Here is a 13,505-nt window from a genome sequence, read left to right as displayed (position 1 = left end):
TTAAATTAACAATATATGTGCATCTCCGCGTTTCGCTATGGAATTGTCGACTTTTAAAAATTTAACGCAAAATCAACGTGTATGAAAAGTACCCCAAATATTTAGCGTTTTTTAAAAAGCGTCAGTTTTGCGTATAGCCAGTGACATTGTGTTCCTAAAATTATTTCGAGTTTAACGATGGTGTCGGAAAAATTTAACTCGTTGCGAGCGAGAAGATATGACTCAATGAATATTTGGGTGAAGTTTATTTAAGATTTTTTATGAAAATGGTTATTTGACACTTTACCCTCTGTTTGGAGGTCGATTTGAATTTTTTTAAAAAGTGTGGGGGCCTTTGTTGGTAAAATGAAATTTAGTTAAAATTTAAAAAAAAGGTGAAAAGTTGAAAATGCCCCTGGTACTATTCATAACTTTTGTCTATTAGTTAATATGTAAATATATTTTTTTTTTGTGGATCGAAAAGTTTAATTTTTTGGGAGGCTCATTTTGTATTTTGAGCAAGACCTTCTATATTAACGAAACGCATTGTCAACGGATAATTACTCGAGTTGCAAAGATAAGAGCTGGATTTGCTGTGAAGTTTCTTACTGAAGTGCGGTAGGACTATAATTATTCGTCCTAAGAAATGATTTGGTGGGTGCATTTTGACATTGTGTTCGGATTCCGTCAGTGACTTCTTTCGTTAAAAAAAATCATAAACTTTGACTTGGAGATACATTTTGAGTTGCAAGTGAGAAAGTGGGTGGAATTTGGTACTCCGTACAATTGTAAACTTTGGCCATTTTCACTCAGTACTCCTTAATTAAGACTGTAGTATTTGTTTTTTACTTGATTAATATATCATTAAGCTCGTAATAATCAACTAAAATCACAGATTTAATTGTAAACTACTAACTCAATATATGATTGTATATATATTTTCATAAATCATAAATCTTTATCCTTTGATTTTTATAGAAAGTAACACAGACATACATTTAAAATTCTAATAAAAAATGCATAAATTCTTATTCTTTTGTGTTTGTTCAAGATGCCTAGTTGGTTTGATTGGCTTGCTCATCCAGTGTGGTGTTTCACCCTTTTTTGACTAATTCCTTCCCATTCCTTAATAAAATTTCAATTTCAGCTGTTAAAAAATAAAACCATCTTTTTTTCCTTTTTTTTTTTTCCTTTTTTTTGAAAAGCCAACAAATTATATTAAAGAAAAAAGAGATACAACGAGGAGTGGTCAAGGGACCCAATTTACAACCACACGAAAGAGATCTAAAACTATACAATATAGGAGCTCGAGATGATACCTAAAAAATAAAAAAAATAAAATAAAAACAGGAAATATACAAATGTTCTGGTTAAAGATTGGGCAGGAAAAAGCCTTCATCTATCGTGTACACCTAGGTTGGATCAACTTGTATATGACAAGCTGGATTAGGAACCAAGATACAGTGCTGAAAAACACAGCGACAAAGTATTTGACCCTAACCCACTTAGACACGGACCAAGGATTAACACGATAGAATCCGGCATAAAAACCTGCCTTTAACCAATACCATCTTTTGTGTGATTTGCATTGAACCGACTGGGATTAGAGATCCACGTTAACCAGTCTAAGGAACCTTTTTTCCACCGAGAGTTGATCCACTCGAAGCTTTTACTTTGAATATTCGAGACGATCTTCGCTGCACTAAGAATGTTGTTGCTAAAAACCCGATCGTTTCGGTTGATCCAAATGAAGTAGCACGTGACCCATACTACCGTTTGCCATATGGAAGCTCCAAGGGTTGTGTTTAGATGAGGGTTAGCACTTTTGGTCATATCCGAAATACACGAGAAATTTATGTTGTCATACTTCCACCACCTTCGAATTTTATCCCATATATCGATGGAAAGGCTACACGAGATCAGGGAATGGTGCAGAGTTTCAATATCATCATCACATACCAGGCATCTTGTTGAGTGAAGATCAATGTCTTTTCTATCTAGTTCGACTCTAACCGGGAGTTTATTTTGCTTTGCTCTCCACATAAAGATACCAATTTTTTCGGGTCGATGGGGTTTAGCTCACTTGGGATGATGAGATGAGAGTGGCTGCCGAGGGGGTGTTTAAAATGTGCATGAGGGAATCAGTGGTGAACAGCCCGTTTTTACAATGTAACCATGACCACGAAGCGAGAGTATTACATGAAAACTTGTGATGTTTGATGGATTATGTTAACTTAACAAGTTCATCATTAGTTCTCCACCTTGGTTGAGTAGACCAGGACCAGGAAAAAACCGCAGCACCAGCATCAAAGGAGATTCGATTAGCAACAGCGGCATCTTTATTAAGCTCAAGTCGATAGAGTCTTGGGTACGTGACTTTGAGAGGTGAGTCACCCAACCAAACGTCGCTCCAAAAACTAGTGTCCAAGCCTTTTCCTACATATTTAACAAACGCATTAGATAAATTAAACCCTAACTTGGTTAGGGTTTGATCAAGGATAATGATGTTAGACCACGTTCGACCCGATAGCTTTTTCAATTTATTTTCGGGTAAGGAAGCGACACAACCCAACCCACTACTATGGCCATAAATACTTTTGATGACACGTACCCAAAAAGCATTTTCGTTTGTAAGAAATCTCCACCACCACTTTGCTAAAAGGGAGTAATTTTTTAGTTTTAGTGAGCAAACATTTAAACCGCCAAAGTCGTAAGGTAGGAGAATTTGACTCCATTTAACCCAAGCCATTTTCCGTTCATCGGAAGAACCTCCCCAAAAAAAATCATGTCTCATACTTTCGAGTTCTTTAATAACACTTAAAGGGGCTTTAAAAAGGAGAAAAGTAGTACAACGGAATGCTACTTAAGACCGATTTTATGAGGGTTAACCTACCCCCAAATGAAATCGATTTGGCTTTCCAATTTGCTAACCGTTTTTTAACTTTTTCAAAAATGGGAGACCAACTACTATGTAGCTTTAGGTTCGCACCAATTGGGAGACCAAGATAGTTAAACGGAAATGAACCCTCTTTACAACCAAACCAACTGGCAATGTTATTTAATTCGGAGTTTGACGTACCAATTCCATAGACACAACTTTTACAAAGATTGATTTTGAGACCTGAAAGGTCTTCAAAACATTTGAGGATTGTTAAAATGTTTCTCACTTCGACTTTGTTCCAATTACCAAAAATGATAGTATCGTCAGCGTATTGTATAACGACCCTCATTTTTCCATTCTATATTTTTCCAATATTAAAAGCCCAAACAATATAATTAAAACTTAATGATTAAACTTTAATCAACAATTGTTAAATGTTAAGAGTTAGAAAACATATTAATTAACTTTGTACAAAAATTGACAAGTTAATAAAAGATGAAAATAATAAACTATTTGTCGACACTCACTGCTAATTAAAATTTATGCATTTATGTAATATTATAACTAATAACCTATAAGTAATAAATAAAAAGTGACATTTATATAAATAATAAAACAATTGGGAACTAAACATATACAAGTCATGAATTAGTAAAAAGAAAATAATACTTATCATGTAGTAAATGTAAAAATAATAATAATAATAATAGTAATAATAATGAGACTAAAAAAAAAATATTACATCCTTATGTTGACTAAAAATAAAGTATAAACTAGTACATCCTTATGTTGACTAATTATAAACTAGTACCACCTATTGTTGACTAAAAATTATAAAACAAAATAAAATCATTAATTAGAACATCCTTATGTTGACTAACACTCTAATACTTGTACTATATAAACACTCCTAGACTCCTAGTTTCTCATTCACAAATCACACCAAAATCCTCTCTCAAAAACAATCTCTCCCTTTCCCTCTCTTGTGGTATTCGAATCTTCAAGCTTGTTCTTCGTGTTCTTCAAGAATCTTCAAGGAGTTCTTCAAGATTTTCAAGGCTTTGATCTTCCATCTTCATCGTGTTCATCTTTTCTTTGTTAATTATCTTGAATCTTCAAAGGTATAACATAAACCCTAAACTATTTACATAAACTTTGATCTTTGTTAATTCATATTCATATTATAAACTTGTTATTCATAAGTATATACATAAACACACCTAGATTTATATATACATATATACATGTAAAAAAAATATATTTTATATATATATATATATACATATATATACGAATTATATATACATATACATATTAAAACCTTAAACCCTAATTACACCTAAACTATAATTCTTAAACCCTAATTAATTAAACTCTAAACATTTATGAAACCCTAGGACATTAATTACTAAACCCTAGTTATTAATTACTACTTTAATTAACTAACCCTAATTAATGAAACCCTAATACTACTTATACTAGTACTTAACATGTATACACTATTACTATTACTAGCACCTGTAACCTACTACTTATATTGTAGCACAAAAACATTTTGGGATATGTATTAGAGATGTATAGATCTTCAAACTTTCTTGACGAATGGTTTCTATGAGATTCTAGGCAGAGAGTTTGGATTTCCGATTTAAAGGGTCCTATGGCTCAAGCCCCTAGATCTAAATTAGCCATTCGAAGGGAAAGGGGTGATTGGAAGCTTATCTAATACGGCAAGTATCCTAAAATGAAAAACACTGATAAAAGTAGAAACTCTCTAGTCATAGAAACTTAGTAAAATAAGAAACTTTCTAAAAATAGAAACTTTATAAAAATAGTAACTTACTAGGAATAGAAACTTAGTAAAACAAACTATACTTAAACACATACTTAAACTTAAACATGGGCAAAACACTTAACTACTCTTAAATGTCAATAGGTTGACTTTCCTGCTCACTCGTTCAACTCTTTATTTCGAGGAATAACTCTCTCTCTACTTACTAAGGTGAATTCATAGCCCCACTCTTTATTGCTAGCAAACTTATTTAACTTATTTGGGGTGAGACACATGCTGCTTTTACTATTTACAATTTAGACACAAGTACCAACTGCTAAAACTATGCTATACCCGGCTACGTCCGACTAAGTCCCTACAGTGATATTTTTAAGTGCTGCGGCATGCTTATTTATTGGGGGTAGGCCTATCGGGAGTAACGTCCCCGATACATTTGACTCAGTCTTTGTATTACTTGATAATGAAATTTAAACCGACAAGGACAGACACAACTTGTCATGGGGCAAACTTGAACGTTTAGTCTAAATATCACGCACTGGCATAACTTTTGGATCTGCGAGATCTACTTTTTGATCCTGCGGGAGATCAACTTTACAACTAAATCTTGTGGTCTAAAAACAACGATAACTACTTTTGTTAAACCTATGAACTTCACTCAACCTTTTTGGTTGACACTTTAGCATGTTTTGTCTCAGGTGCTGTTTGATTCAAGCTTTCTTATCTACTACTTATGTGATGCTACTTGGACTTAGGATCAAGAGATATCGCATTTATTACTTCTGCATATGAACAATTACTTTATCGTTATTTCCATTATTGTAACGACATTTCATTTTCCGCTGCGTACTCAATAAAGTTAAATTTTCTCATTTAGTATTGTTCTCGTATTATAATATGTTGGTTTATTTGATATTAGTAACGTTTCTTCCAGACCCTATTGGGAGGACGTTACAGATTGGTATCAGAGCATAACCAGGCTGTTATAGAGAACCAGGATTGCAATTTTATGTGTGCCTTACTTGCTAGCTAGGGTGCCTTAGCAATCTAGGAAACTATAACCTTTCCTGCCTTACACTTAAAGCACTTAGGATTGCCTTATAATCTTAACAATCATGCTTTACCAAACTTGACTTAAAGATTCTAATCAAAGTCTCTTTCCTAATGTAGGACTACAACTTTTCTTGACCATAGTGCCTTTAATTGTTGCCTTTAACTGTTAAATGCTACACTATACTTTAGAAACTTTACTTATCTTAGAATGATGAGCTAATCTAAGAACTCTGCTCACTTTCCTGAGTACTATCCAATTACACCACCGCATCTAAATGCGACACAATGATTTCAGAAATTCTTGACATTCATAAGTCATCTATCATGGTTATGTGTATTACATATGTATTACATGAAATATTATCCATGATTTTGAAACTTTTATAATTGTTACTACTCACACACAAACGTATATAACTCCCTGTTATATCACGTACCTATATGCCTTATGCCTTTATGCATCGGTTTATGAATCGAAAAATGTCATTGGGTTATCACAGTATACGAATTGAAAGTCTTTAATCAAAAGATTATTAGATTACATACTTATCACTTTATGATCTCGACACGTCATACTGCCATTATTAAAGTATAGACACATCATATCTTATTATATATTATCGTATCTATCCCAATAGATTTTGTCTAACACTTTTCCTAAATTCCCTCCATAAATTACGGAAATCTTTTTGCTATATACACGTATTCGAGGAGACGAATATATCATCCAGTATTCAACACTAATCTCATATCAAAAACCCTAATTCCAAACACATAATATGGATTCCTCGAACTCTTCGAGCTCCAATGGCAGCGTAACCGGAATGAACCAACCAATCAGCCATCATCTATTTTGGATGAATTGGGGATGGGTTCGTAGTAAACTTAATCAATGGAGACAAGAAGAAGGTGATCCCTTCCACCAACCGAATTCACCTCTTGGTGAAGAACCTGAAGCACTTACTGGCGAACCCGTTCGGAACACTATTTTCACCCTCATTTCCAGGATATCCAGTCACGAATATATAATATCTAAAATTTTAGATCTTATTCATCCACTTGTCCGAACCGCCAATCATCCCGGAATAATAGAAGAAGTCAACGAGCTTCGCGCTCGAGTAGTGGCTCTGGAGAATATGGTGCGAAACCTACGAACACCAGCAGCAGCACCAGCAGCATAACCAGTACCACCAGTACCATCGGCATCACCACCAACATCACCAGCTTCACCAACGACAACATCCGCATTCCATGCCTCAACATCGCACTCAGTACCTCAAACATCAACATCATACGCCCCATAGATACCAAGGAATATTATTAATAATGAGTTAAGATGTATTGACTCATTCTTCCTGAAGAATTACATATGTATACTTTATATATATGGATTGGAACAATAATAAATCTTTTCGTACTAAGCTATTACGTGTGAATCTTAACTAGTATGTACTACATGGTTAATTCATATCACAATATGCTATGATGTACATCTTTTGTTAATAACTTAACAATCGTTAATCATTGCTTCAATACAATAAACTCCATTTCGTAATAAACCAAGTGTATTACTCAAATATATGATTGATTGTATACTTTAATTTTCGATGTACTCGAAACTTTCTAGAAAATATCATTAGTGCCTTATGAATTTCACAAGAATTCCAAGAGCACCAACATCATATACCGAAGTATATCAATAACAATGAACGATGAAGTATTAATTCATAACTTCATTAGCGAAATATTTCACGACAATTATGAAATCTCTAAGGTTTTGGAGATTATTTATTCTCGTTTCAACAGCAAATCAAATGAGTTTAATATTATATTAGCTCATTAAAATCATGATTACATCTGAAGAATACATATATGAACGTATATCTTCTCTTTTGTACAAACTGTTAATTGTAAAAAATATTTTAACGGGTAGGTAAAACCCGAGAGATATTCATATCTCATATAAATATGTTACATTGTACATTCTTCCATTCTGATTCAGCAGTTGTTAACTATACTACTTACATTCACATGATATATGTATATGTTCACCAAAGAAAAACCATTTTCATACAAATTCAGTTACATACTCTGATTTTGACATATCGAAACTTAAGTAAAGCTTTAGCAAGTGTTATCTTCCTAAAGATCACTACATTCATGAATTATATTCATTCGTATTCTATGATGAATTATCAAATCAAACCACCGAACTTACCATTCCTTACTTTTGAAAATCACAACATTTCTTCGTCAACCGTTAGATCCATTGATGGATGCATCTTACGCTTAAACACTTCAAATTTAAAATTCTTGAAAACATCCTTTGAATCTTGACGATCGCAATCAGCGTTTAATCATCTAAAAATGAAATTTCTTGAAACCATTTTGGATTGATAACCGATGATTCAAATATGGCTGCATTAAATGCAGAGGAAACAGAAAAATTGTAGATGGTCTTAAGGGCCAACAGTTTGATAATAAAGAATGGTACGTTGGAAAAGCTCAAAAGAAAATTTGGAACTGAAAAACGGATTGAGCTAACCATGGAGGAGACCAAGGACAAACACAAGGGCCAAACCCTATATTCAAAGAATCCAGGTAATTTTGGATCCGGTGAAATCTTTAGAGAATATCTTGCTCCGAAGTCATGTTAAAAGCTTGCGAAAAATTTTTCTTCATCAACTTTCGAACTTAGAAATTCCAAAATATCATCATAAATATCCTCTATATTTCGAAAGATATCTTCATAACGATTCATGTCCGCAATTAAGTATCTCTTTGCGATATCTTTATAAAGGAAACTGTTTTAGTTTCTATATTCTGTAAAATTCGAGTTTAAATTATAAATGCTTTGAAGAAGTGTTGGGAATTGAAGCATGAGTTAGTATAATATAATAACATCAGGCCAACGTGATTATATTACAGTAAGTCATGCTAAGTTTTTAATGGAAGATGATGATTCATAGATTTTATAATCATCATTTTCCATGTTACACGACTCTTACATTCTATTTAACCTCTAAATATATCAAGAACATATTTTTCTTTATGATTCGGTCTTTTCCGGATATTCTGGTAATATGACAAATCAAATCGTGCTATTACATTTCCTTTCTACTTTATATATTATGATCATTCGAAACTTCATACCTATGAATTCTGGACCATTACTCGCTTGACTTGAAGTCGGGAAGAAGAAACAAAAGCATAAAGCTCCGACATATAAGGGAAAATATAAAGCCCGATAACGACTCCGAAATTACAAACCGTGTATATCAATGCGTATAGCAATATAAAGACACGGGATAATTAAAAACACTATAACCCCAAGAGCATAGTAGAAGTAAACAGATTCCTCTGGCGGTAAAAGAAAAAGAAGAATGACTGCATAGATGGTCAATATAATAACCAGGATCAGAACTGGATTAAGCATTTTCTTAATCTTTTGGAAGTTTGAATTGAGAAAGAAAGTATAGAAGTGGTGAAGATAATGAAACGAAAGAAGCTAATTTATAGCAAAATTCCAAACACATCAATCGAGGCAAATCACCGCATTTAATCAAACAAATCTCAAAATTTCGTAAATACCGGAGAATCAAATCTTATAGATTACGAAGATTTCCTTTAATTCCTTGAATTCCGGAAATCAATCGTGACTACGTCAAAAGTTAAGGCGAACATTTAATTTTCTCATTTCACTCTTTTAGGATAGCTTCATTTATACTCTTCCTATAAACGAATCGTTTTATCCATATTATTCAATAGTGATAAAACTTTATTTTTCAACTTATATTCATCATTAAAATATTCTTGTTGTAAACAATGAAGATCTCTATCAAATTTCATGACTGTGATTTTCACGAACTCCTCTTTGTTTGTCTGCCCTAATATTGTGGCATAAAATGCTCAAGGTTTTAAATGAGCTCAATACTATTCATAACACATTTCATGTATCCAATTTACTGAAATGACTTGTATAACATCATCATTTTGAATGTTCTTCGCATTAATGATAAAATGCACTTTGTTGAATAACCTATAGAAATCATGGAAGGAGAGGTCAAACAAACGCGTAAAAGCAATATACCTATCGTTAAAGTCCGTTGGAATTCGCGTAGGGGCCCCGAATATACCTGGGAACGCAAAGACCATATGAAACGGAAATATCCCCATCTCTTCTTAACTGCTGATGCAAACGAGGAAACTACCTAAAAACTTCGGGACGAAGTTTTCAATAACGGGGAGGTACTATAACGACCCTCATTTTTCCATTCTATATTTTTCCAATATTAAAAGCCCAAACAATATAATTAAAACTTAATGATTAAACTTTAATCAACAATTGTTAAATGTTAAGAGTTAGAAAACATATTAATTAACTTTGTACAAAAATTGACAAGTTAATAAAAGATGAAAATAATAAACTATTTGTCGACACTCACTGCTAATTAAAATTTATGCATTTATGTAATATTATAACTAATAACCTATAAGTAATAAATAAAAAGTGACATTTATATAAATAATAAAACAATTGGGAACTAAACATATACAAGTCATGAATTAGTAAAAAGAAAATAATACTTATCATGTAGTAAATGTAAAAATAATAATAATAATAATAGTAATAATAATGAGACTAAAAAAAAAATATTACATCCTTATGTTGACTAAAAATAAAGTATAAACTAGTACATCCTTATGTTGACTAATTATAAACTAGTACCACCTATTGTTGACTAAAAATTATAAAACAAAATAAAATCATTAATTAGAACATCCTTATGTTGACTAACACTCTAATACTTGTACTATATAAACACTCCTAGACTCCTAGTTTCTCATTCACAAATCACACCAAAATCCTCTCTCAAAAACAATCTCTCCCTTTCCCTCTCTTGTGGTATTCGAATCTTCAAGCTTGTTCTTCGTGTTCTTCAAGAATCTTCAAGGAGTTCTTCAAGATTTTCAAGGCTTTGATCTTCCATCTTCATCGTGTTCATCTTTTCTTTGTTAATTATCTTGAATCTTCAAAGGTATAACATAAACCCTAAACTATTTACATAAACTTTGATCTTTGTTAATTCATATTCATATTATAAACTTGTTATTCATAAGTATATACATAAACACACCTAGATTTATATATACATATATACATGTAAAAAAAATATATTTTTTATATATATATATATACATATATATACGAATTATATATACATATACATATTAAAACCTTAAACCCTAATTACACCTAAACTATAATTCTTAAACCCTAATTAATTAAACTCTAAACATTTATGAAACCCTAGGACATTAATTACTAAACCCTAGTTATTAATTACTACTTTAATTAACTAACCCTAATTAATGAAACCCTAATACTACTTATACTAGTACTTAACATGTATACACTATTACTATTACTAGCACCTGTAACCTACTACTTATATTGTAGCACAAAAACATTTTGGGATATGTATTAGAGATGTATAGATCTTCAAACTTTCTTGACGAATGGTTTCTATGAGATTCTAGGCAGAGAGTTTGGATTTCCGATTTAAAGGGTCCTATGGCTCAAGCCCCTAGATCTAAATTAGCCATTCGAAGGGAAAGGGGTGATTGGAAGCTTATCTAATACGGCAAGTATCCTAAAATGAAAAACACTGATAAAAGTAGAAACTCTCTAGTCATAGAAACTTAGTAAAATAAGAAACTTTCTAAAAATAGAAACTTTATAAAAATAGTAACTTACTAGGAATAGAAACTTAGTAAAACAAACTATACTTAAACACATACTTAAACTTAAACATGGGCAAAACACTTAACTACTCTTAAATGTCAATAGGTTGACTTTCCTGCTCACTCGTTCAACTCTTTATTCCGAGGAATAACTCTCTCTCTACTTACTAAGGTGAATTCATAGCCCCACTCTTTATTGCTAGCAAACTTATTTAACTTATTTGGGGTGAGACACATGCTGCTTTTACTATTTACAATTTAGACACAAGTACCAACTGCTAAAACTATGCTATACCCGGCTACGTCCGACTAAGTCCCTACAGTGATATTTTTAAGTGCTGCGGCATGCTTATTTATTGGGGGTAGGCCTATCGGGAGTAACGTCCCCGATACATTTGACTCAGTCTTTGTATTACTTGATAATGAAATTTAAACCGACAAGGACAGACACAACTTGTCATGGGGCAAACTTGAACGTTTAGTCTAAATATCACGCACTGGCATAACTTTTGGATCTGCGAGATCTACTTTTTGATCCTGCGGGAGATCAACTTTACAACTAAATCTTGTGGTCTAAAAACAACGATAACTACTTTTGTTAAACCTATGAACTTCACTCAACCTTTTTGGTTGACACTTTAGCATGTTTTGTCTCAGGTGCTGTTTGATTCAAGCTTTCTTATCTACTACTTATGTGATGCTACTTGGACTTAGGATCAAGAGATATCGCATTTATTACTTCTGCATATGAACAATTACTTTATCGTTATTTCCATTATTGTAACGACATTTCATTTTCCGCTGCGTACTCAATAAAGTTAAATTTTCTCATTTAGTATTGTTCTCGTATTATAATATGTTGGTTTATTTGATATTAGTAACGTTTCTTCCAGACCCTATTGGGAGGACGTTACAGATTGTAGGTGTGAAACAACGATCTTATCATTTCCAACCTCGACACCATTAATTAGCTTTTTAGTTGTTGCGGTTTTTAAGAGTTGATTTAAGCCTTCCCCCGCGAGGATGAAAAGAAATGGGGATAAAGGATCCCCTTGCCTTACACCTCTTTTGGGGAAGACTTGATCGGTAGGTGACCCGTTTATTAAAACAGAGATTGAGGTCGAGTTTAAACACGAAAGAACCCATCTGATCCATTTACCCCCAAAACCCATTGATTTCATTATAGAACCAAGGAAATCCCAATCTAGGCAATCAAAAGCTTTTTCAAAATCGAGTTTAAAAATAAAACTTTTTTGATTTCTAGATTTTAGATCTTCAATGGTTTCAAGAGCAATTAATACGCCATCAAGAATATATCTATTAGAAATAAAGGAGCTTTGCTCGTCAGAATGAAACCTCCTTTAACATACAAACCAAGAAACCGAACAAAACTAGACAAAACCTAAAAAAAGCTCGGAAAAATAACTATAACTACAAAGCCTACAAAACATAGAAACGACAAAACAAAATGAACGAGATGAAATCCAATCTTAACCGACAACGGAAGATTAAGATTCATCTAAAATCCAATCTAACATAAGTTTCTACTGCTACTAAATTTCTAGCATTTAGTGTAAGGTGTTAACACTCTTTAAGTCGTATTGTTCAAATTTATACCACTTTATCATTGTATTGTATAATAAAGGATGTCACCCCATACTTGAATACCTATCTTCACCTCTAGTGGAATTAAGTTAGTCAAACAATTTTAAAAAATAACCATCACAAAATAGGTAAGTGGTTTGAAGATTGAATTCTTTGCAAGAGATCTCATATTGGAATCCTGTATGAAGGACGAATATTTAATGGTGAGCTAGTGGCTATGAATGAGTTGGAAACAGCTAGGAATAATCCTGTCGGACTGCGTAATCAAATTATAAGGTCGGATTACTCGCCCGAACAGCAAAAAACCTTTCTACCTTATAAACAAATTTTTAAAAAAAAGAAAAAAAAAAAAGTTAAAATCTGAACTGAAATCCCTATATATATACACCATCAGCCACCTCTAATTCACCAAAACATAACAGATCAAATTTAAATTACCACCACCCTAAAATAAGC

General features: G+C 32.6%; 2 protein-coding genes across 2 annotated transcripts; both read right to left on the bottom strand.

The window, feature by feature from the left end:
• Positions 1–1,536: 1,536 nt before the first annotated feature.
• LOC139901857 (uncharacterized) lies at positions 1,537–2,022 on the bottom strand. Its single transcript, XM_071884529.1, has one exon. It carries the CDS (start codon positions 2,020–2,022, stop codon positions 1,537–1,539), a length of 486 nt encoding a protein of 161 aa, XP_071740630.1.
• Positions 2,023–2,203: 181 nt separating this feature from the next.
• LOC139901856 (uncharacterized) lies at positions 2,204–2,728 on the bottom strand. The gene has a single exon (XM_071884528.1). It carries the CDS (start codon positions 2,726–2,728, stop codon positions 2,204–2,206), a length of 525 nt encoding a protein of 174 aa, XP_071740629.1.
• Between the last annotated feature and the right edge of the window lie 10,777 nt (positions 2,729–13,505).

The sequence above is a fragment of the Rutidosis leptorrhynchoides genome, chromosome 3, assembly GCF_046630445.1.
Source record: "Rutidosis leptorrhynchoides isolate AG116_Rl617_1_P2 chromosome 3, CSIRO_AGI_Rlap_v1, whole genome shotgun sequence".
NCBI classification, from domain to species: domain Eukaryota; kingdom Viridiplantae; phylum Streptophyta; class Magnoliopsida; order Asterales; family Asteraceae; genus Rutidosis; species Rutidosis leptorrhynchoides.
Note: the sequence above shows the minus strand (reverse complement) of the source record. Positions and strands in the feature narration are given on the sequence as shown.

Excerpts from the sequence above, each read along its gene's own strand:
- LOC139901857 (XM_071884529.1), bottom strand. The coding sequence starts at position 2,022 with ATGTGGAGAGCAAAGCAAAATAAACTCCCGGTTAGAGTCGAACTAGAT.
- LOC139901856 (XM_071884528.1), bottom strand. The coding sequence starts at position 2,728 with ATGGCTTGGGTTAAATGGAGTCAAATTCTCCTACCTTACGACTTTGGC.